Raw genomic sequence first — 23,403 nt, 5'->3', positions numbered from 1 at the left:
AAGAAGAGTCAGTTAACAGCTCCAAGGGGGAGATTTTGGTAATGGTGAGCTGTTGTACTGCTCCAGAGAGACACCTCTGAAGTCGTAAGATCTGTATTTAAATGCAACGTTTTATAGGCGTGTGTTGAAACCTCTGTGGTAGTCTATAGGTAGAAGTCTATTGCTCAAGCTTCTGGCTGTGGGAGTCTCTGGTTGAAATATCAAGAAAAAGTATTTGATTGTGTAACATACAGTCTGACTGTTCTATCTCATTCTTTTGAATAAACCGTTGGATGCTTCTCTAGGTCTTCTGTGCCACTTGGATGATGCTTGTGTTAGCAATCCATGCCAGAAAGGTGCTCTGTGTGATACCAACCCTGTGAATGGGCACTATATCTGTACCTGTCCTCAAGGCCATAAGGGAGCAGACTGCACTGAGGACGTGGATGAATGTGCAATGGGTGAGTTTCTATTTGATGTTTGCACGTATGTAAATGGGGAGTTAGGTTAATTGCTTTATAAACTAACAGGGGTAAGAATACACATTTTGTCATAGCATCTCAACAGAAGTTCAACTCCTTTTCTGCTCTGTCCCTTCCATTTCAATGTCTTTAGATGAGTTTTAAATCTTGTGTGTGACTCAAGGCAAAGTGCTGAGTCGGAATAGCTGCCCACGTTTGAACTGTTAGCCTCTGCAATATGAAAAGCAGCAAGATGCTGAACCATTCCCCATTGTGCAAGAGGGCTTTTTTAGCATTGTGCAAGGAGTTCACACAAACAGATTCAATAGTTAAGCTGACGGGTAGAACTACATGTGCAACAAAGCTATTGCAGTTTGTGTGGGAACTGCTGCAGCTCCTGCTATGGTAGCAATATTTCAAGGCTGTTTGACAACCAGAATACGGCTGGATCTTTTGAGCACCTTCTGAGATGGCTGATCATGTGGGCCTTTAAAGCTGTAGTTCTCTGATATCATGCTGTTGTGTTGTTTTAAGGATTAGCTGGACTCTCACCAACTTGGTTATAGTATTGTGAGTGCCAGTTCATGTTTCTAGAGTGTGATGCGTGAAGGTGATACCTAACCAGCACTCATAGAAGTATTGAAAAGAATCACTTTTTTGAATTTAATTCCTCAGTCTGTCTTGAAAAAGAGTGCCGTTCCTTTCTGAAAACACATGAAGGACTAGTTTCATTGGTTTGTGCCTGTGGTGGCACCTTGTCAGCCTCACTGGTGAAGTAAATGTAAAAGATAATCTAGAGAAAAGACCTTGAAAGCATCATTAAGTCTCTAATTCCTGCTATTGGGTACTCTTCTCTTAAGAACTGTCATTAGTAATAGGGACCAGAGTTGCTCCTTTGGTCCATTGCTAGTTACAGCAATCTTTCTTTTTGCCTCTGGCAGGCAAGTAACTGCCACATGTTGTCTTCAATCACGGTAGCCTTTCCCCAGGAGGATGAACAGTCTTTCCCCAGTATTACTTGCCAGAAACGCATAACCACTGGAAAAGACCATGACTAATAAAGAATTCTGTGGCTTTCCTGCTCCAAGGAGAGGTTTTGACACACACACGTATTTATTTTTCTTGCAGCAAACAGCAATCCGTGTGAACATGCTGGGAAATGTGTAAACACAGAAGGCTCTTTCCACTGTGAGTGCTTGAAGGGCTACACAGGACCTCGCTGTGAAATGGATATCAATGAGTGCCATTCCAATCCGTGCCAAAACGATGCCACCTGCCTGGATAAAATTGGAGGATTCACGTGTCTCTGTATGCCAGGTGAGGGGAGTTTCTGACAAAGGCAGGGTTTCCAGAAGAGCAAAAATTCAGAGCCCAGGGAGGGTTGCCAGCTCTGCTGGGGTGGAACACAAAATTGTACAGGGTGAGGCTAAATGAAATAGTGAGAGAGAGCTTGCGGTGGCAGCACCAGCCAGGAGGGCTTGGCGCTTGTGTGGGGGAGGGAGAAAGCAATTAGAGGACTGAGAACAAAACCAATCTCTACATCAGCAAGGGAAGTTCACATACTGAGTTGGAGTACACGTGAACATATTTGTTACTATACCTGGTAAAGTGTATGTGCAGAAACTTACATTTGTGAAAGCAAAGCAGGTGCAAACTTTTTTACATATATTTTTTTTAAAGAGTGACTGTGTTTTGAGATAGTTATATGATGATTCTGGATAATAGTGTGTGGGTTTGTTTTTTTTTTTCTCTGCTTAAATACCCCAAGTGATGTAAGCTCCCGTTGGCCTGAGGAAATAACTGTAAAAAAAAAAAGTTACTTGATTGAAATCATGCTTGTAAAATTCACATGTTCAGCATGCCAATGACCTATGTAGTCTGCTATTTTGCTTTCTGATAGAAAGCGGTAAAAGAAAGAGTGCAAGGTGCCAATTGCTCAGTCTTGCAAGGTATAATGAAAGAATTGTGACCCCTGCAGGTGATCAGCTGATACCATGACAACTAGAATGAGTTCTTATTGATATCTGATCTGTTTTGAAAGCTGGAACTCTAGTCCCAAGTATTTCACCCTTCTTAATGTTTTTCTTTTACTCTGTCAGTGGCTAAAAGGCCTTGAGCTAAAATTATCTGCTGTTTGTTTCTTTACCTTTTAACTTATACTGGTGCATACCCAAATATATTGGTATCTTCCCAAGTGTTAAAATGTAATGTGAATTCAGCAACAACTTCTTCTGTTACTGCTGATCAAGTGATCATGTTAAGCAGCTGTGAAAGATACACCTCCCACATCCCTTTATAACCTCTGGTGTATATTCTTACCTTGTAGGTTCTGTCCAAACTGCAAACTTGCAATGAAACTAAAGATAGGCTTTCAGCACTGGTATAAGGGGCAGTTAGACTTTCAAGGGCACTTTCTAAGGTCTTTAGTCACCTCTTTTTTTTTAATAGGTTTTAAAGGTGTTCACTGTGAAGAAGATATTGATGAGTGTCTAAGTAATCCCTGTGTGAACAATGGAGAGTGTCTTGATAAAGTCAACCGCTTCCTCTGTGTCTGTCCTCCTGGTAAGTAGTTATTTCTGGAAGCTTTTCCTGATTGACCTTACCAAGAACTGCATGGATAACCAGTGAGAGATTGCAAGAGGTGTGTTTCTTGGGAGTTTTTGTTGTCTTAATGCAGCATCTGTTTGAATGAGTGAGTTCCAATCACTGGTAATAAGAATAGAAATGTATTATTTGCAATAATATTGTGTCTATAGCTTGGTAGATGTTGAGAAACATACAGTTGGCTATCTTCCCTTAAAGGGTAATTGACATCAAGAACTACTGTTATTGTGAATATCATAGTGAGATATCAACAAGTAATTCTAAATACTTTTTTAAAAATGGACCTTTTGCATGCTTTTTGTCTTTTTCTGAGGTTTTTAGGCAGAAGCTATTTTTGCACCAGTATAGTTTATGTTATTTGCAACAGGGGCAAGGTGGATTGGGTCCCCACTTTAGAAAAGAAGGACAAATGCTGGGCTGAGAGGTCAGGTATAGGGTAAACATCAGTTGTTTTCCTGATGGTGGACAGAAAGTTTTGAGATGAGAATATACTTGACAAAAGCTTGCTCTGCGTCCCTTCTTATTGACTAATGATGTTCTGGCTCCTCTTTTGGTTCCTTCCTCCGAGAAACATTCCTGGAGCTTTTTTACTTTTCTCTTGAAGTGCCTAAGGATCTGCATCATCTGACATAACCCGCTGAGAGTTTAACTATTTAAAGGAGTGTATCGAAAGCTCCAATGCTGTATTGTACCACATTCCACTGTTCTGTAGTCATTCTAGTCTGAAGGCTCTAGTGATGTGCACATTATTGTTTCATTTTAAGTTACTTATTGTGGTTACTTGATAGTTTTTATTGGTGGCCTGTCAGTTTTATATGCAGGCATACTGTCCAGTGGCGGACACCATATGTGCTCCGTCTGCTTCATTTTGTTGGACTTGGCCATCTCAGTTTTCCAGCTGAGGCTCCTTTGACCTGGAGGATAGAAACTCTGCTCTGGCTGGTGGTTTGGTTGAGGAGCCAATACACTAAGGGTGTGGCATGTTTGTGCGTGCTTAGTGATGAAATTGAGTTTAGATTTACTGAGCTTATATTTGGGTGTTTTTAAGTATTTGCTACTAACTAATTCCTGACAGTGCAGCTGCTTCAGAATTACTTCTGGATTTTCACGTTGTTTCTGCCTTTCAGGATTCAGTGGTGCTGTGTGTCAGATTGATATAGATGACTGCTCCAGCACGCCGTGTCTCAATGGAGCCAAATGTATCGACCATCCCAATGGCTACGAGTGCCAGTGCGCCACAGGTTAGTCTCGTGTTCAGAGCCCCCAGGGCTGGACATCACATGTAACCTAAATACATAAAGGGGTGGTCAAAGATGTGCCAACATTCTTTCTCTTTCTGAAATACTGCTTGTTTGTTGCAAAGCTTTGTCTGCTCCTTTGCAGCAGAGAATAGCATTTAAGTACAGAGATAGCCTTTCGCTTGGGACAGCAAGTTCACACCTGATGGGAGTTCTGACCTCCCCTGTCAGCCCCATCTCTTGCTTCTCAGAAGGTGACAACTTCTTCTGTATCACCTATGGAATCCACGAGTGGAAAAACAGCAGTGTGAGGCCTTTTGTCGGTAGCTTAGCTTGCTTTCTTCCAAGTCGGATTATATAGTATACAGTTGAAGAATAAGAAATGGATAGAGCGGTTCTACTATGTATTCTGATTTCTGTTGTGTCAGGCTATATTATGTCAAAAGTGGAAGATTGAAATGCACTAAAAGTTGTGTGCACTGGAAGAAGTACCATACGCTATCTGCCTGCCAGAACATAGTTAAAATTTGTCAAGTGTCATACAGGAGTTTTGACAGAGCTGTGGATGAAACTGAGGTGGTTTTTTTGAATGCACTGCATTCCTTTACTGCTTGGTTAATTACACATTCATAAGTGTCAGGTTTAATTATAGGATTTTGTTATCTTCAGCCCTCTGGGAGTGATGTAGATATATTTTATCTTAATTTTTACATCTGGTCAAATAAGAAGGTATAGGCAGTTCCCACTCTAATTCTCAGTAAGGAATGACTTTTGTTTGCTTTCAGTTAATGGTGTCTGATGTATTGCTTGTGATGCAGGTTCAAACTGACCAAACATGGAATACATTTGCTTTAGCTCTTCCATTGGGGAAGAGGCTGAACAGTACCTGGAGCTGCCTTTGTCCCAGAAATGTGCCGTTAGGTTGGCTAGACTTACGTGCAATTGTTCTCATTTTGAATCATTCCAATAATCAAATTGTTAAAGCAAATTCAACTTAACTCATTTATTATGCACCATACAGAATATAACAGAGATTAGCTTAAAAATTCCTCCCCAGCCTTTTCACGCACACTCTCTCCCTCTTCCCCAGAGTGCCTGAAACTCTCTTAGAAGGTCTTTCTGAAGCTGGTGTGTGGTCTGGTTGCTTTTATTCACTGAGAGTGCAGCGCTTATCGGGTCTGTGAGGGTTTTGGATCATGTAGTGGAGGACAACGCGGAGACCCGCAGCATGAAAAGCATGTTCTGAATTTGGGAACTAAACTGTTGAACCAGCTCAGTACAGAAATCCCAGGTTTCCCAGATGCGGAAAGGCTACTGCTTCCATGAAGGAACATGGTGTATAGAGCGTTTTCAAGGAGAAGGCTGAAAGCAACCAAGTATGTGTTGCTGAAGCAGCAGCTCTTAGTAAAATTTTTGGTTAGTACTTTGCCTGAAAATGGGAGAAATGCTCTGTACCAGGGCTTTTTTCTGTCCTGTCTGAGGGATTATGTTCTATATTCAAGTGTTTCTTTTCTAGTCTAACTCTTGTCTGCAAAGATGGAAATCATATCTCAGTAAGGTATGTTCACTTAAGAGATCAAGAAATATATCTGATCTTTAAGTGGTTTAGTTGAGCTACAATAAGAGACAAGGTAATGATTTTTTAACTAATGTATGCTAAGTATTATATTTAATATTGACAGCCTTCTGTAAGACTGAAATGTGGAATTCATCATTGGGGCAGGTCAGTTACTGGAAAATACTGTTTGAGTATGTTCTTGCTCTATTAATCTTGTGTTATGAGTGATATGTGTTCTCTGAATGGTAATCACCGGCTGCCAAAGTGATTGAAAACTGCAAAATGTTTGGCCAAATGCTGTACAGATAGCTCTATTTACTGCTTGCTTTTTGTCTTTTCTTTCCCTTCTGGCATTATTCCACTTCTCCTTCCCAGTGGTAGATCATGGCTTTTCTTTTCTTGAGTTGTCTTAGGCCTTTCCTCCTTTCTTTGCCCTTATCCTTTTTTTTTTCCTTTTTGCCACTGTTCGTCCTCTTATTGGTTTGTTTCTCTTCCTCTCCTAACATCTTTTTATATCCATCTCTCTAACTAGCTTCCCTTCCCTCTCCCCACCTCCTTCCACACCCATTCATCCATGCATACGTTCGCAGAACTTGGAAATGTTAGCCGTCACCTGGTATGTTTGACCAGAGAAATAACCACAAACCTGTATGAAAAATGGGGAGCCTGTTATCCACTTATAATACTCAGGTGAGAATCACTCTTCAGCTGTTGAAATTCCCTGCAGCTTGGTTTGTATCAGTCTCCCGATGCTGTTTGAAATTTGAAGTTCTACCTTCTTAATCTCCAGCTGCTGGAAGGCAGCGTGAGCTGTTGCTCCAAAACGTCATCTCTGAAAACCATTTATTTAAAATTGTCCCTGTTCCATATAGCTCTGCTCCGTCACAGAAAACAGGGCTCTTCAGGGAATTGTTTGCCACTCTTAGCTTCCTGAACTGTTGTTTTAGGCCTTTTGGTGAGTAGATTCTGTCCTCCTCTGTTGCTCAGGATGTTTCCCAGCTGAAGCAGAATGAAACAGGCCAAATTGCTGCTTGTTTCATTGCTCCTAACTGAAGAGGTTGCATGCAGTCTTTCATAAATATGCAGTTGGTGCTTGCTTGGAGTTACTGAACAGTTTCCCAATGAGAGGGGCAAGAGACTTTTTAATAAGCAGAGCTGCAGAAGCTTTGATGTGAGCCAAGGGAGTTCCCTTGGGAAGGTTCCTGCAGCATCTTTGCAGTAATTTCTCATACTAGAAAAGTCAACCCCCCCGGTATTGTGTAGAGGAAATAATGACAGGAGGGCGCCTTCAGATAGTTTATACTGATTGGAGTAAATATTTCTCACAGAGATTTACGTGTTTCCTCTCATTGCTACTGTTTGGAATAAACTGAAGGTACCTGTTTCCAATGCCAGGATCCTCCATGCAAGATGTTGTTCTGTAACAGTGTGAGCAGTGGAAGAGTCTTGTTTTCCAGGGCTGGAAAATGGGCAGCAGTTGAGATGCCCAGTTATTCTTTGTGCTGTCTGCCACTTTGCTGATTCTTAACATGATTCTTTCTGTGTTTGCATTATAGTCACTTCAGCGTTGTACTGGTTAACATCTTAATTACTTTTGTTCATCATTTTTCCGTAGGTTTTACTGGCCTCCTGTGTGAGGAGAACATCAACAACTGTGATCCTGATCCTTGCCACCATGGGGAATGTCAAGATGGAATCGATTCGTACACGTGTATATGCAATCCTGGCTACATGGGTGCCATATGCAGTGAGCAGATAGACGAATGCCACAGCAATCCTTGCCTCCATCAGGGACGCTGCATTGATTTGGTGAACGGCTACCAGTGCAACTGCTTACTGGGCACTTCAGGTACGTGCAGCACAAGCAGAAGGATTGGACTCTAACAGAATACAAGCATTTTAGTGTTTCTCATGTGTGCTACGTTTGCGTACAGAGATAAGCTTTTCCTTGCTGAATTTTCCTGTGTTTGTGTGGATTGCCGAACCCCCGCTGGTGCTGTAACTGGCCTTGGAAGAATTTACCTCCTCTTTACACCCAAAATTCAAGCATGCAGGAGATTAAAAAAAAAAAAAAAAAAGAAGAAGCATGGTGTTCAAAATTGTTTATTCTTTTGTTTAAACGTTTAGTAGAAGTTCAGGGTCATATTTAGTCAGCATGCAGTGACTCAGGTGGCATTTCTTGGTGTTGCAGTGCTTCTGCATCATCACCTGTTTAAGTTGCCTTAGTGTACTTGTAACTTCAAAGCAGGTGGGATTCTTAATTTGGCCATTACTGGGAAATAGTTTTGTCATCTTCTTTGTAAGATTTGCCCCCATTATTCTTCTAACTTTTTTATTTTTGCAGGGGTGAACTGTGAAAATAATTTTGATGACTGTGCAAGTAACCCATGCATTCACGGGGACTGTATTGATGGCATTAATCGCTACAATTGTGCTTGCAAACCTGGATTTACAGGTAAAGTCAGCTACCCAATAGCTTTGAGTTGTTTTGAAGATAGTTATCCGACCAGCTAAGGAGGCTGTTCTTTGCATACTGACTGCAAGGGATTCAGTTAGTATCTCAGTAAATCCTTCTAATCTTTGAATCTCAGCGTCTTACATTACAGCAAGTTCTACCAAGCAGAAAAATGGCTTAATCTGCGCTGTGAAATGCTGTTCTTGTTAGGTAATTGTGTCCAATTCATGGGTCTTGGTTTTATAACAAATAAACCCATGTGACTTCGGTTTATTATTTACAGCTTTTTCCAGGGACAGAGATATCGTGGACAATATAGAGAGTTATTTGATTAGGCAGTACCTTGGGCTTTGACCGTGAGCAGTATTTCTCTTTCTGTGAAAGCAAAGCATTAACTCAGTGTTCTAATGAGCTGCTCTCCACTCTCAAGCCTCCAACCAAATAACATCTGTTTCATAGTGTGATCTGACTTGTCAAATACAGTTAAAGTAGGGCTGAAAAAAGCAGCTTTTAGGCACTTTTGGATCCATGCTTAGAACTGTAGGTCTACATCAGGACAATTTCTGATGACTAAAGCACATCTCAACACTGATTATAATAGACTTCATATGTTTTGAGCCATGTAGGGTAATGTGCTCATAAAATAATTGTCATAAGGCAGTTGGTACTGTTTATAACAGTTTTCTCATCACGTTTGTTACTGTTTATTACTGAATGATTCTAATTAGAATTGATCTGAAATGCATTAGAAATAGCACTAAGAGGCTTCATGTGTCTTGTGGTTTTTTTTCTTGGCATCTTTCTAAACTTCTGATGCTACTTCCTTCCTTTGGATCTGGGGTGGGGGCACCCTTTAGCCCCCAGAACAAGAAGAGGCACGATCCTGATCACTCTTGCCTTTCAGTGTTCTTTGTTGCTGGCACACTATATTTGTTATCCTACTGGACTTCTTACTGTTATGCTGTTAAAATAATTCAGTAATACAATGAATTGTTGTACTCCAGTATTTAAAGAGCTTGCTTGCATGGGATCTCATTACTCTGTCCTTTCCTTATGTTAAAAATACTTTCAACTTACTGCAACGTTCACTTTGTTTAGCTTTCCAGCCTCACAAGATCTTATGGTCACTACTTCAGCGATCTTGCAGTCGTAATCAGAGGCAGGCAAAACAGGAAACGGTGTTTTTAGAGTCCCTTTTGCGCAATAAACCACAAGAACTGTATTTACTGCAGACAGTATGGCACTATTGGTTGTTCAAAGGGTAGGTACTTTCAAAGCAGAAGATCAGGGCTATGACAAGTGGAGCTCAAGAGGTTTGTTCCAAGCATGATACAGTTGAGTGATTTTGGTTTTTGCCTTCCTAATGAATATTAACCAGTGATTTTTAGTGGAATTCTGTTGAGATTCTTGACTGGTTTCTAAATACTTGTTGAGTGGAAGTGCTGTTTTTCAGGCACAGAAAGTGCTGCATCTTTCAAAAATGCTTCTCTTGACTTCAGTTAAAGCATGGAGGCATGCAAGAGCTGTCACACTGAATTGGCTTTGCTGAGTTGTGGCTCAATGTATGTTCTTGCAGACATGCAAAGCAAATGTTCTTATAAGAAATACTACATAATACGTTGTGTGGGTGTTTGTTTTTTTCTAGGCCCGCGTTGTAATGTGGACATTGATGAATGCACATCCAACCCCTGTCATAATGGTGGGACATGTATAAATGAAGTCAATGGCTTTCGGTGTGTGTGTCCTGAAGGTTACCATCATCCTCGCTGTCAGTCACAGGCAGACGGCTGTCTTAGTAATCCCTGTGTACATGGCAACTGCACACATATTGCTAGCGGGTAAGTACTTATTGTCACAATAAACTTACCTGCTGTCTTCTATACCCTTTTTTTTTTTGGCTTTACCCAAAATTTCATCTTGACTTGAGGTTTCTGATTTTTCTCCAGTTTCTCAGATTAGGATCCAGACTTATCTGCTGCCATGACCTAATCACAGTAAGGTGTAGACCTTTAGTCACCAGCTGCAGTCTATGCTGTTTCAACATAGGTTTTTCCATCATGCATTGTATTCTTTGCTGTCTTTGCATGGGCCTGTAGCGCAGAGTGGATCGTCACCATGAAAAGGGAGCATTTGGCAATTCAAGTGAATAGAGAGAACACAATTAAAATAAAGAAATTGTTCCAAGTTGAATCTTTGGGGAACAGCAGCTATTTATTCAATCAGACTCTCAAATGTTGAGCGTGGAGACTGTCTATATTGGCTAGCGCTGTTCTTACTACCCAAATACTCTGTATTAAGGAACAGGCAAGTTTTGACACTCAGAGATAGATTTTGTCAGCTTTGGCTGCATTGTTGCGTGCCTGAGAGAAAAAAGGAAAGCTCTTTCTGGTTCTTTTGGTGGCAGCAGTTGCTTCTGAATCATCCCATCCAGGAAGGCCAAATGCTGATTTCAGGAGCCCTGAATCAGACACCTCTGTTTGGTAGTGATAAGTCTGGGAGCATGGGGCCCGTGGAGTCAGCAGGTTTGGGAAGGTAGGGCTTGTGTTTGTGAAGCTTCCCAACTGTACATGGAACAGCAGTGCCTCCAGATGTGTGCTGTGTCCTGGAAAGGGTTGTCAGCACTTGGGCAAGGAAGTGATTTACTGCTGCGGGCAGCTCTGGGGCAGGATTCAGTATTTCCCTGGAGCTGGCAGGAAGGCTGACTTTACTGCCAATTCAGCCTTCATGTAAGCTTGGGAAACAAATGTTTTGGTTCATCTTGTCTATCATCTGTCACCTGCATTCGTATTTATGCCCATGTGCACCTTACACTCAGTGCCAGATAAAATCAGTCTTGTTTGCATGGCAGGGAAGGAGGTCAGTGTGTGTTGTGTGGCCTGAATCCAGGGTGATTCACCCAGCCCTATGTTCTACGTCACTGGGGTGGAGTGCTGCTCTGCTTCACATTTTGAAACATGATGGAGAGGATTGCTCCTGCTCCCAGCCAGCTGTTTTCATTTGTAACCACTACTTCGTATTAAATCAGTCTCGTTGTCTTTGGAACCTATTGTTCCCCTCCACTGTTTTTTAATCTTTTTTTTTCTGTCTTTGTTTAAATCTGTTGAAATGGTCTTATCAAAGCAGAAACATATTGCTGGTTGACTGAGCACTTTGTGAAAACTGTAACAGAGGGAAGTGTGATTTTAAGGGAGGGTTTATTTTCAGTATTTTCAAAACTATATAGCTGGGGTAAGCAATCTGTTGTGAATAGATTCTGGTTTTCTCTCCACAACTAATCTGCAGGAGAAATTGGTAGAGGAGTTATTGCAGAGTGCTCTAAACTTACTGCTGTTTTTGCTTTTAAAGGTACAAGTGTGTCTGCGACGCAGGCTGGATAGGAGATTACTGTTCCACAGAAGAGAATGAATGTAAATCAAACCCATGCCAGAACGGAGGAACTTGTGAGGATCTGTTGAATGGATATAAATGTACCTGTAGGAAAGGATTCAAAGGTGAAAATTCAGAGAGAAGTTTTTCTTATCTTTTTCCTTTCCTCTTTATCGCACCCTTATTGCCATTTTAATCTTTTCATTAAACTTCATGGAAATAGGAATCAAGAGAGGAGATGAAGTTAGATTACAGTCATTTCATGTAGACATGATACAGTAGCAGAATACTTAGTAAGACCATACCTAAGCCTTGTTTGGACTCATTAAGAAATGTCCTGGTGGCAGCTCAGCTTCATTTTCTTTGTAAGAAAGTTAGACTGAGATATATAAATGCACTGGGAATTGAAGGCATGTTAAACTCAGGATTACCGTGTCTGCTTGTACCCACTGAGCCCATGGAGGAGTGCTCTGATCTACTTTTCCTTCTACTGAGATTTTTCAAATATGGAAATGCTGTCCCCTGCTGTGTGGGATAATCATGCAAGTTACAATCTCTTTATTTGTTCTTCCAAGAAGAACCAAGCTCTTAGCAGCATACTGTCCTGTTTTTTTTCCCCTTTCTGCTCCCCAGGTGTGAACTGCCAGATAGTGGTTGCTCCTTGTTCACCTGATCCTTGTGAGAACTCAGGAATTTGCCAAGAATCTCCTGACTCTGAAGGCTACACGTGCCAGTGTGCGCCTGGCTGGGAAGGTAAGGTGGACAGGGAACGTATTGTGATTTAACGTTGAGCGGTGTTGGCATCAGGCCTTGTGACCATTGCCTTATGAGGGGTCTTACTTCTGGACTCTCCATGTTTCAGGGGAGAGATGTACAGTGGATATTGATGAATGTCTCTCAAAACCCTGCAAAAATCACGCCCTGTGCCATAATATTCAAGGCAGTTACCTGTGTGAGTGTCGGCCAGGCTTCACTGGAGGAGACTGTGACAGTAACATCGATGACTGCCTTTCAAGTGAGTATCAGCAGCTTGTTCTGTGTTTTCCAGTTTTTCCTAGAAATATTTTGCTCTGCTACTGATGACTGCTGTTTAACAGATACCAAAAATTTTTTTATAGTATCTTACCAAAAAAAACCAAACCCAAACCTCAGCATTGTAAGACTTGCATGTTCAAGGCAGTCAAAATCAATCTCATTCAGCAGTTAAAGGTAGACCACAGTGTTCAAACTGATAGCACGAGTCATTCCCAGATTCTTACTTGAAAAGGTCCATAGAGTGTCCACACTTTAATAGAGAGCACTGTTGAATGAAGAACTATATTTGCCCGAAATTTTAATACACCAAGTTAAAGTAACGCTGCAGGGCTTAGCTGTATTTCAACATTAAGCTTGACTGAGGTGTGATAGGAATCTGGGGTATAGTAGTCTTTCCTGAAACGTCTCTGTCTGACATTAGTGTTCTGGAAGGAGAGGGTCCTGTTGCTGTTACCATTAATCTGTATTTGAAAGTAAATGAAGCAACAGGAGGCTCTCTCTTCCAGAATAGGTATCAGTTGCAGGAGGATAGCCTGTGCACTGCTGAGTACTGAAATTGTTTAAATTACAAGAAAACAAATGTTAATTTCATGTCTTCGACACTACTGTTTACAAGGGAAACCAAATACAAAGTAACTTATTTTTCTTGCCAGCGATATTTTGTATCATCCTCAGATGAAATCTCCTGAGAATTGTCATGTGTTTTAAAATTTACCTATTACTACTTGAAAAGTGCTTTATCAAACCTTGGAGGAGTTCACAGTGGTGTCATTTTTTAAAAATTCTGTCTCTTTGGAAGCAAACAAAACCCACCACAACAAGCCAAACCTCTATTTTTTAAATTAGAATAGCCTAAAACCAAACCAAAGCCTTAAAGACTTCAGGTATTAATTTAAAGACTTGTGTTTTGCATTGGAAAAAAATTTAATTTGTGACTGCTATAGAGAAGGATCCAAACAAGCCTGTTAGCAAAAGTTACCGTGGGAGACCCCAGAGCAGTACTGCTGAAAAAACTTCTAGGGCATCTGCTCAGCCTGAGCTTTTCCTTGCCTCTCTCTGGGCAAACAGGTCCTGTATAAAACCTGTCATGTTGGTCACTGACCCAGAGCTTTGCTTGCTGAAGCCAACAAAATTATTGCCTGTCCTATTAGTTTTTGTGGGTATCTGAAGAGAAAAACGTTTTTAAAGTGTTCATCTCTTGAACAGCTGGGAAATCTCTGTCTGTTCCTAAGTGTTCTGAGAGCTGTGGGATGCATCCCGTGTTGTCTGCTAGGCAGCACACCCATGAGCTTGAAGAAGAATTTGAAATTACTGCTACAGCTGATTTCATTTAGCATAACAAAAACCTTCCATGGCTTGAGCCAAATGTCTTTAATCTATGAAGCAAACAAACCCTCCAACGACAAGAACTTATTGAAAAGTTGATACTCGAGTCTCCTTCTTCTGTCAGTAAATGTGTGGCACATAAAATTAATGCGCGGCTTTTGGCTTCAATCATAAATGGCTGGCTGCCATAGACGCAACATTTTATAGCTGCCAGGGGTCTCCCTTTGAATGTGCTTTTTCTCTGCAGTAGTCAGATGACCTTTAAATGGATGCAGGTGTGTCTCTTATAACACAATTTTTTATCTTGTGAGCATATTTTTCAGTTGATAAATGAGCTTTAATTACCTTTCACATCTGTTTTCTTAGTTTACCGGTGAACAGAATTACCTTGTACCTATACTGAACTGCAAATTTTTTATGGAGTCTATTTACATTTTTAAATTTGTATTTTAGTAGTATTTAAAGATCGTCATAGATTAAAAATACTTGCTCTGTAGCCTTTTTTTTCATCCTTCTTCCTGTTTCCCCTTTTCCTCCCCCCTCCCAGTTTCCCTCCCTGCCTCCATATACATTGGCACTTGCCCTAAGGGATGCAGAGTAGAAAGGGAAACTGGCTTCAGAGGTGGCGTCTGACAGAGGAATGTGTGTGTTAAATCCAAAAGTGGAAGGAGCAAAGCAGGAGGAGAAGACTGAAAGGCAGAGCTCTGTCAGGCAGATTGGTGCTTGTGAAAGTAGATGGAATACAGTAGTAGGGGTGGCTCAGACCAAAAAATGGTGATGCACAAATAGCAAGATCATGGTAGGGATTAAAAAAAAAAAAAAAAAAAAAGATCAAAAACCAAACAGTCGAGAAATGCAGAGGTGAGACAAAGCCAGGTTTGTGTATGAATCTGTGAGCTTTCCTGCCAGCCTTTCCCCAGTCAGCCTTTGATACTGTGGAAAAATGCTAAGTGCTTATTAACTCATAAGTGCTCGTATGTGTATATATATGCATACTAATTTACACATACATATGTGATTTGACTAGTCTACTTTCATGCTTAAAATGAAGCACACAAGTTCTTTTGTGTGTTGAGCAGTGTTTGGGAAAAGAAAGAATGGTCTGAGTTCTCTTATGAACCAGGATTGATAAAGAAGAAGAAACGGTTGCTGTGCTGCTTCTATTGTCTTTCTCAGTAGGCGTTTATTTAAAAAGCAGAGTTTGAATTTTAAACCAAGAGACTTTGGGCCTGCTTTTATTGGTTTTGGCTGAACAAATCCCAGCAGAGAAACCTTTAGGCCCTGAAGCTTGGTCTTGATCCACATCTTCTTGTGAATTTATTATTGATAATGCTTTGCATCTATATTCCATTAAGTGGCTCAGAAAAATTTGTCAGTAGTCTGGCACACTGGGCTGCATGATACTTTTTTTCCCCAAAACTATTACTCTAGGCCTGGCCTTTGACTGCTTCCCATTTTAACGCTTACTGCAATGCTTCTGTCTTAGACCCCTGCCAAAACGGAGCTTCATGTGTGGATGGGATAAACTCCTTCTCATGCATCTGCCTACCTGGATTTCACGGAGATAAATGTCAGACAGATACCAATGAGTGTCTGAGTGACCCATGCAGGAATGGTGGCACCTGCACCCACTACGTCAACAGCTACACCTGCAAGTGCCAGCCTGGCTTTGAGGGAACCAACTGCGAGAACAACATCGATGAATGCACCGAGAGGTGAGAACTTCACTGCTGCCCTGACAAGCCACACAATGGGTGCTCACAGCTTGAAGCCGGTCCTACACAGAAGCAGTTTGTAACGATGAGGATCTGTTTTCCTGCCAGTTATCACTGAGACATGCTTGTGATTCATACATGGAAAAATTGCGTGCCCTGTGCAGGATACCAGCTGAAAGGCAGTTGTCTGTCAAAGCTGGTCTTCTAGTTAGAAGCTTAGTTCCGTTGCAGGAGGAATATGAGGAGTGTTTAACAACTGTTAAGGCAGAAACAGATGCTTATTAAAACATAAATAATTTATATTTTTATAAGACCATTATCGTATAAGGAGGGAAGTAACTGGTTATGAACAGTTACTGTGTTGAGAAACACAAAAGCTGCAAAAATGGAAGCAATGCAACTCTCAAAAAGGCAGGAAAATTCAATTAACCCTAAGTTGAGTTATCGACTACAAATAATATGAAGAAACAACCAGGAGGAACACTAAATCCACAAATTCTGTACTGGAAAGGTTTAATCAGCAGAGATCTTAATGCTCACAGATTGGATGGGATTTAGCAGTGCTGATGTAAAACCTGAGGTCTTTCTAAGGGGGAGGTGTGGAACAGATTTAAAATGCACAACAGCTGGTTCTTGTATAATTGGTTCACTTGGTAGCTTTAGAAGCTCTTTGAGAGTTAACCCTGTGTATCCATCATCTGCCTGCATATTTATTTTAAGCTTAGTTAGGGCTGGTGTAAGTAACCTCAAATTCTCAAATTGAAGCAATTTCTAGTAAGGCCTGCAATGGTTAAAAAAAAAAAAATAAATTTAAACTGTATGTTCCAGTCTAGTCACAAGAAACAAAGGTGGCTAAAGGTAAAGCTCTTGGGTAGTATCTTGTGTTTCAAACCAAAATTATTCTATGATTTTCTGCACAGAAAGATCTTTTATAAAATTTCATTTGTGGGGGAGGAGGTATTTTAACATCTTTTGCCTAAGAACAGGATTTTGTCACTGATGAGGGTGTGTTAAATTTGCACAACAGTTGTTTAATCAAGTGAAGTAGGTTAGTTGTTTAAGCAGAATGGCCTGGTTCTTCCTTGAGGTTCATCCTGGTTTTGTTTTCCTTATCGGTCAGGACAGAAACCAGTCTTGCAAGTACGAATGAAGGAGGTAGCAATTTTCAACGCTCTGCCAAGCTAAACCAGTCACACCTCTCAACCAAAATTTACTGAGCTGTACCTAAGGTTGCTGTGGTGGTTGGCTAATTTGAATTTGGTTCAAATAATTCTTCCGTGTCTTGTGTGAGAAGCCGCCTATGAGAGAGTGGCATCTTCTTTTGGAGATGGGTGCCTGATTTCAGTGAAGCATGCCCAGTGATTGACAGTTCCACTGTCTCCTCTTCCTTCTTTTGCCTTGAATGTAAACAGCAGTTTCTGCTCCCTGTGAAACAGAATTCAGGCCACAAGGCAGAGGAATGTTTCTGATAAATAGGTTTATGTTGACATCTCTACCATAATCACAGTCAGAATTTTTAGATACTTGAAACTTGCACTGGAGGTTCAAGGAGATGAGTCAGTGGCTTCTCCCATGGAAGTTCCCTTTGACAGGGCACAAAACAGATAACAGGCATGAATTTGGTTTGTGTACTTTATCAAACTGATTATCTTGAGTCTGATCTAGGGCTATTTTCAGAGGAGCAGGAGTTTCCTGGCAGGCATTCCTTTAGCAGGAAAAAGGAGTCAACTTGGCATGAGGCACTGCTTCTCCTGACTTTCCCAGTCACTTGTCCATAGGACACCTAATCTGGCAGAATTTCTTATGATCAGAAGGCTGGGGGAGGGGGATAACTCCTTTGATCTGATTTCTGCCAGGGCATGTATGAATAGTTTTACAAATCAAGGACTTACGGTTCTCATGAGAAGACGAGGAAGGAATTTAGCAATACCAATACTTTCACATAATTTCAATGAAGAGCATGCTTATGTTTTGCATGTTATACAAACTTTTTCCTTGAGAAAACATACCTGTGACTCCTTTGAAGCTTAAAATAAAAAGGCAAATTGTTTTGTTTCTCATAATTTGTAGTACAGTTGTAATTTGTAATAAAATTTGTTTAAAATTTATCTGTTTGAGAAAGACACATGCCTACCTGGAACAGTGCTGTTTGTGGTCACGTTGAAGCTGAGATTTCATTAAATAAGTTACCTCCATCACTAATGACTCATTGAAACCCTGCTTTACTTTCTTTGTCTGCCAAGGTAAAAGACAGTGAGCTTGAGTCCCCTGGAATAGCTGTTATCTGATTTATACTTCTTTAGCAGGAACTCACCAGTGGTCAGAAGATCCTGAAATCTGTTTTTCTCTCATTTCAGTAATGTTTACGTGCTGTTTTGACTGGGAGCTAATTGCTTTTTACCTCAGCTCACCATTGTTCTCCCTCTCGCAGCTCCTGTTTCAATGGAGGTACTTGTGTGGACGGGATCAATTCCTTCACCTGCCAGTGTCCGCTGGGCTTTACGGGACCCTTCTGCCTCACGGAAATCAATGAGTGTGATTCCCACCCGTGCTTGAACAAAGGCTCTTGCGTGGACAGCCTGGGCACATACCGATGTCTATGTCCTTTGGGTTATACTGGGAAGAACTGTCAGGTGGGTGATGTTCTCTTGCCCTGTTGTTTGAACTTTCCAACAGCAGAAGCGATGGGGTTAAACGTGAGGTACCAGATGTGGCAGAGCTCTTGTTCCTTCAGTTCTGGTAAGAGGTGCTTGGCCCCTTCATCCTGGGAAAAACAAGTCCAGCGCCTCTGTCTAACAGAGCAGGTGCCCCCGTTCAAAACTCTGGAAATTGGAACTGTCAGTTTGCAAAGAGGAGAAAAATGCCTGGTTATTTATGAGGACAGGTGTCATCGGAACTTTCTAGATCAGTTTTCTTCTAAAATGAAAAACAGCTGTTAGCTTTGAAAATGGCTGCATTTCATTTGAAGCATTAAATTGTCCTGGTTGAAGGCGGAGTCCTGTATTTAAAAAAATGCTAAACAAACGCAAAAGAAAAAGCAGAATATCAGTCTGATTAGCAGGACCTTGATTTAACGTTCTGGGTTTTGTTGGTGGTTGGGTTTTTTTACAGGGAGGTGTAGTTATTCCAGGTTGATTGTAAATTTATTTTTTTCCGTAAGAAGCCAGAAAATGTTTTGAAGCAGTAGCTGATGTGATTGTCCTGTTCACAATCTCAATAAAAAGCCCCAGCCTTACTGAACTGAAGTCCAGGCAGTTTACAGTTTTCCACAGTTGAGCACAGGAGCTGCAAACCCATACTGTAAATTACTGACTAGTACCTGCTAAAAACTTTAAACTTGGCATATCACAGTGGGAACAGAATGCTGATTTAACTTCTCCAGTAAAAGATTTTTCTTTTTGTGCTTATCAAAACAGCAAAAAAGATTTGAGACTCTTTCTAGGTTTGGAATAGTGAACACTAAATTGGCTTCTTCCATAAGCAGTCTGAGTGCTGCCATTTAAAAAAAAAAAAAATCTGTGAATTTCTTAACCTACTGGAAAGCACTAAAATTTTCTAAGAATTTTGCAGCCGTCTTTTGTGCCAATGTGTCTTTGTAAAGCAGTGGCTGTTAGCAGCAGCATTTTTGTGGCAGTGGGGGAGGTGCTTTTCCAGAAGTTTGTTGCTAGACAATAAATTGTCAGGTCTGCTTCTAGGTATTGCTAATGGAGGAAGTGAATGCAAAGTAATGAAGTGATATAAAAAAGCGACCCCTCTACTACCCTAATTATGCATTCTGGGCACACCACTTAAACCTCATTGGGAGAATTAGCATTGAGTGTGATCATAAAGTACTGTGAAGTTCAGTAGTTCCTCCTCTGTTAGCTTTGCTTTGTTTTTACTTGAGAAAAAGATTAATGTCCCTGTCCCCAGAGTGAATGTTGTGGATGCTCAGAAAGTGTGCTTTATGTTCGGAGAAAGCTGGTGATAATGTGTTATTCATTTTATACAAGGAATCAGAAATTTCTAAATTTATAAGTATTACTCAAAGCTGTATCGGAGAGATTATAGATTACAGCTACACTGTAGTTCTTGTCTTAGTGGTAAACTGGCTTGACCTAATTAGCAAAGCTAAATAAGCAGCACAAAATCAGACAATGATTCATATGTTATAGAATTTGCATGTAAAACAGCTACTCGTTACAAATGCAGAAGCGAGAGGCTTGATGTTTTTCTTCTTCCCGCTCAACTACATGTGATAAAACTTAATTCCAAGTTTCTTTTTGGTTGCCTGTGAAAGCACATATTTTTCTGCTTTAATCTTTGTGAGGAGACAGTTTGCATCTGAAAAGCAGAACTTTCCGGAATTGAAATTGCATTTTACAGACAAAATTCGGTACTACTTGCTTTTAAAACCTCATCCTTCCCTCAAATCAGCTTGAAATCAATCAAATAGCTATATTACTTTGAAGATTAAGTGCTCAAAAAGGAAATGATGGTTAGTGGCTGGTTTATTAGGTCAGAGTTATTTTGAGTCCTCACTCCACTTTCATCTGACGATTTACTGCGTTTTAGTCTCTTTGTTTGGAAACTGTTTATATAATGAATCAAGAAAAGCAGCATACTTTGGCCCATCTTCAGTTCACAGAAGAATTGTGGGGTTTCAGTTGAATCTTGGGAGACAGGAGAACTCAGACCACACTAGAGCAAATGGGGCCAAAAGCAGGTATGGTGAGCTGATGGCAAAAAGCAAAAATCAAAATGCAGAGCACATCTGTCATCCTCAAAAAGCTGTGAAGAGAAGACGAGTTTGGGAGAAGGGCACATGTTACTGTCGATAGCTGGAAGCCTTTTAATGTGGAACTAGAAGCCTAGTCTGAGGTAAAACTGAATTTTCTCAAACCCAGCCAGCCAAAGATCCCTCTGCATAGCAAGGTGTCAGGATCAGCTTACTGCTGAAATGATGCTGCCGTTGGGGGTTTTTTTCTCTGTATGTTTGCACTTTTCTGGGCATATGAGCTTGAGCCTGTCAGAGAAGCAAGTGGCTTAGACTTGAGAAGTGCTGTCCCTTTCTTTCTAGCACCACATGGAACCAGTTTTGCAGAGCTTCCTTTCTTTGCTTCTTGAACTTGCACTCTGAGTAGTGTTTCCTGCTGTGCTCACCATATATCACATTGTGGGTTTGTTTTTGTTTTTTTTTTGTTTTCTCTCTCCAGGCACTTATGGATCTGTGTAGCAAGTCTCCCTGTAAGAATAAAGGCACGTGTGTCCAGACTGGAGCCCAGACTCGATGTGTCTGTCCCCCTGGCTGGACTGGTGCTTACTGCGATGTGCCCAATGTCTCATGTCAAGTGGCAGCTTCACAAAGGGGTAAATAAGCATCCTCTGTGATTTAGCTGAAAAAGTTTTCCCGTGCATCATTTGTTTGCACCTCCTTTCCCAATACACCTGTGAATGCAGGATGCATTGGAGATCCCAGAGAACTTCATCTCTAAGTGGTCAGTCATGATCTCTTCTAAGCTAAAAAACTCTCTGCAATGTTGTATTTGGGAGACAAGGCTTTCTTGATTCTCCCTGACATAAGAAGCTAGCTTCTACCATAAAAATATTAGAAACAAGAATTAAATATTTTATGAAGTCTCAGAGTTTCAGTAATACTGTTTTTCAAGGACTGCCTTTTTGAAAAATACTTCAGCTGTTTATGCCTTTTTGCTAAATCCCAGGCAGGCCAGGTTTAAGACATGTTGTCCTTGTACAAGAAAGGCATTTTGTAATTCATGATCTTTGTAAGTGTTCTCACAGAGAATAGTGTGCTCTTTAGCTATATAGGTAATACCATGGCCCCTCAAAGTAGTAATTTCATGCTTCAGATGATGTACATCTAAAAGATTTGCATTTTAAGTGTATTTCTTCCTGGAAGATGGCTTGTAGCCCAGGCTGATGGGCAGTGTCATGCCATTTTCAGTCCAGGAAATACGAACATGCAGATTCAGTGTCAAAGGAGAAGGCTGTCAAGCTCCCATACCTTTGGGAGACATGCTAGGTACAAACATTGAACAGTTGTACTTCAGATGTGTATTCACCAGCCAGGGGTAAAATAATAGAGCGGCACAAATATGTTGTGCCGGTGTTGATGCTGATGATCCAAAGGGGATGAAGCAGTGACTTTATTTGGAAGCCAGTTGTGTTTCTGACCCACTGTAATTTAAAGACTAACTCTTCAATTTTGGAGTTTCAACTTTTCAATTTGTTGGGTCTAGCCATATTCGTTCCTGGCTGAGCTACCGACACTGGTGGCAAGTACATTTTACATGTTTGCTTACTTTATTTAACTCTGTTTTAGGAGTCTCGGTCGACCAGTTGTGCCAGCACTCAGGTCGTTGCTTCAACGTTGGGAAGACACACCACTGCCAGTGCCAGGTGGGCTACACAGGCAGTTACTGCGAGGTGCAGCTGGATGAGTGCGACTCCAGCCCCTGCCAGAACGGTGCGACCTGCCGGGACCACCTGGGTGGATACCAGTGCGAGGTAATGCACGTGGTCGAGTAGGAAGAGGTCTAAACGCTTAGAACGTTGTAGTGCAAAGGAATTGGAATAAATCAGAAACATGTGCATGCGGTACAATGGCTTCAAAGAAGGGGATAAAAGCAACCTGCACTTGGGAGGGATTTTTGATTTAGCTGTGGCAGAAGCAGTGCTCCTAAGGGGCTTTTTAAAACTGAATTAGAAGTGTGATCGTAAGGAGATGTGGTTGATGGGCATTTGAACTCCTTGCCTCTTTGGAGACAGAGTTCTTATTTTTATTAAAATATATGTAGAATACGTTAGAGGAATGTTGTATTCTGCCTATTGGATGGGCAAAATATCCCTTGCTTCTTAGGGTGGGAGATGCCTTCCATTGCTTTCTGTTTGCTACAGCTGATGCAGAGAGCAGTGCAAACCATGAGGTAATGGCATATCATCCTTTCTAAGCTTTTCAGAATGGTGGAACACCTTGGAAGAACTTACCCAGAGGAGGATGAGTTTTACGTAAACCTTAAGTCAAAACTACGAAGCTGGTCTCAGCGCTAAAGGGTGTGAGGATGTGATGGCTGTATTTTGCAGGGATAAAGTCACTCAAATTCAAACGCGCAGTGTGCTGTTAAGTAGTCACATGCTCAAGTTGTGGGCTTAAGCTGGCTGGTTGAGCAGCCATTGAAATCACTTGCAGTTGTGTGGCTACAAAGGCAGTCACAAGCTGTCCATTCGAGGGCTTGTTTTATCTGGGTTAGCCTTCCTCAGATGTCTACCAGTGTATCTGTTAGAAGAAGATTATTCACGCTTATTTTTATACTGGCAGTGTGTGCCTGGATACCAGGGTGTCAACTGCGAATATGAAGTGGACGAATGCCAGTTCCAGCCCTGCCAGAATGGAGGAACATGCATAGACCTCGTCAATCATTTCAAGTGCTCCTGTCCACCAGGAACTCGGGGTATGAAGCTCAGCAATTAAGTGAATGTTACAAGAGTGAATTTTCCTTCTTACTGCTGGTTTCATGACACAGAGTCTAAAGGGAATGCATTATTTTCTTTTAAGAATGTTCCCAAAGTGCACTGAATCCCTTGAGATACATATTTTCTCTTTAAAAATAAATACTGCTTTTTTTGCTTCTTTTCTTTTAAAGGAATAGGTCAAGACAGTGTCATC

At 41.1% G+C, this 23,403-nt stretch overlaps 1 protein-coding gene across 4 annotated transcripts in view; it reads left to right on the top strand.

Moving 5' to 3' along the window:
• Positions 1-23,403, top strand: part of NOTCH2 (notch receptor 2) — an 86,294-nt gene that overhangs the window by 43,128 nt on the left and 19,763 nt on the right. The window contains exons 7-21 of one of the 4 annotated variants that reach the window (XM_082053951.1): positions 285-440; positions 1,569-1,757; positions 2,889-3,002; positions 4,172-4,285; positions 7,456-7,689; positions 8,185-8,295; positions 9,941-10,133; positions 11,641-11,786; positions 12,295-12,414; positions 12,524-12,676; positions 15,509-15,737; positions 18,169-18,370; positions 20,933-21,086; positions 22,060-22,244; positions 23,056-23,188. In XM_082053951.1, the coding sequence (XP_081910077.1) occupies positions 285-440; positions 1,569-1,757; positions 2,889-3,002; positions 4,172-4,285; positions 7,456-7,689; positions 8,185-8,295; positions 9,941-10,133; positions 11,641-11,786; positions 12,295-12,414; positions 12,524-12,676; positions 15,509-15,737; positions 18,169-18,370; positions 20,933-21,086; positions 22,060-22,244; positions 23,056-23,188 (2,433 nt within the window). Of the gene's footprint in view, positions 1-284; positions 441-1,568; positions 1,758-2,888; positions 3,003-4,171; positions 4,286-7,455; positions 7,690-8,184; positions 8,296-9,940; positions 10,134-11,640; positions 11,787-12,294; positions 12,415-12,523; positions 12,677-15,508; positions 15,738-18,168; positions 18,371-20,932; positions 21,087-22,059; positions 22,245-23,055; positions 23,189-23,403 lie in introns of those variants that run through there. The other 3 variants (XR_014184188.1, XM_082053952.1, XR_014184187.1) reach the window with 3 other exon arrangements.

Source organism: Streptopelia decaocto (genome assembly GCF_964273445.1).
Source record: "Streptopelia decaocto genome assembly, chromosome: 5".
NCBI classification, from domain to species: Eukaryota; Metazoa; Chordata; class Aves; order Columbiformes; family Columbidae; genus Streptopelia; species Streptopelia decaocto.
The sequence above is the reverse complement of the archived record's forward strand: the minus strand, read 5'-3'. Positions and strand labels throughout refer to the sequence as shown.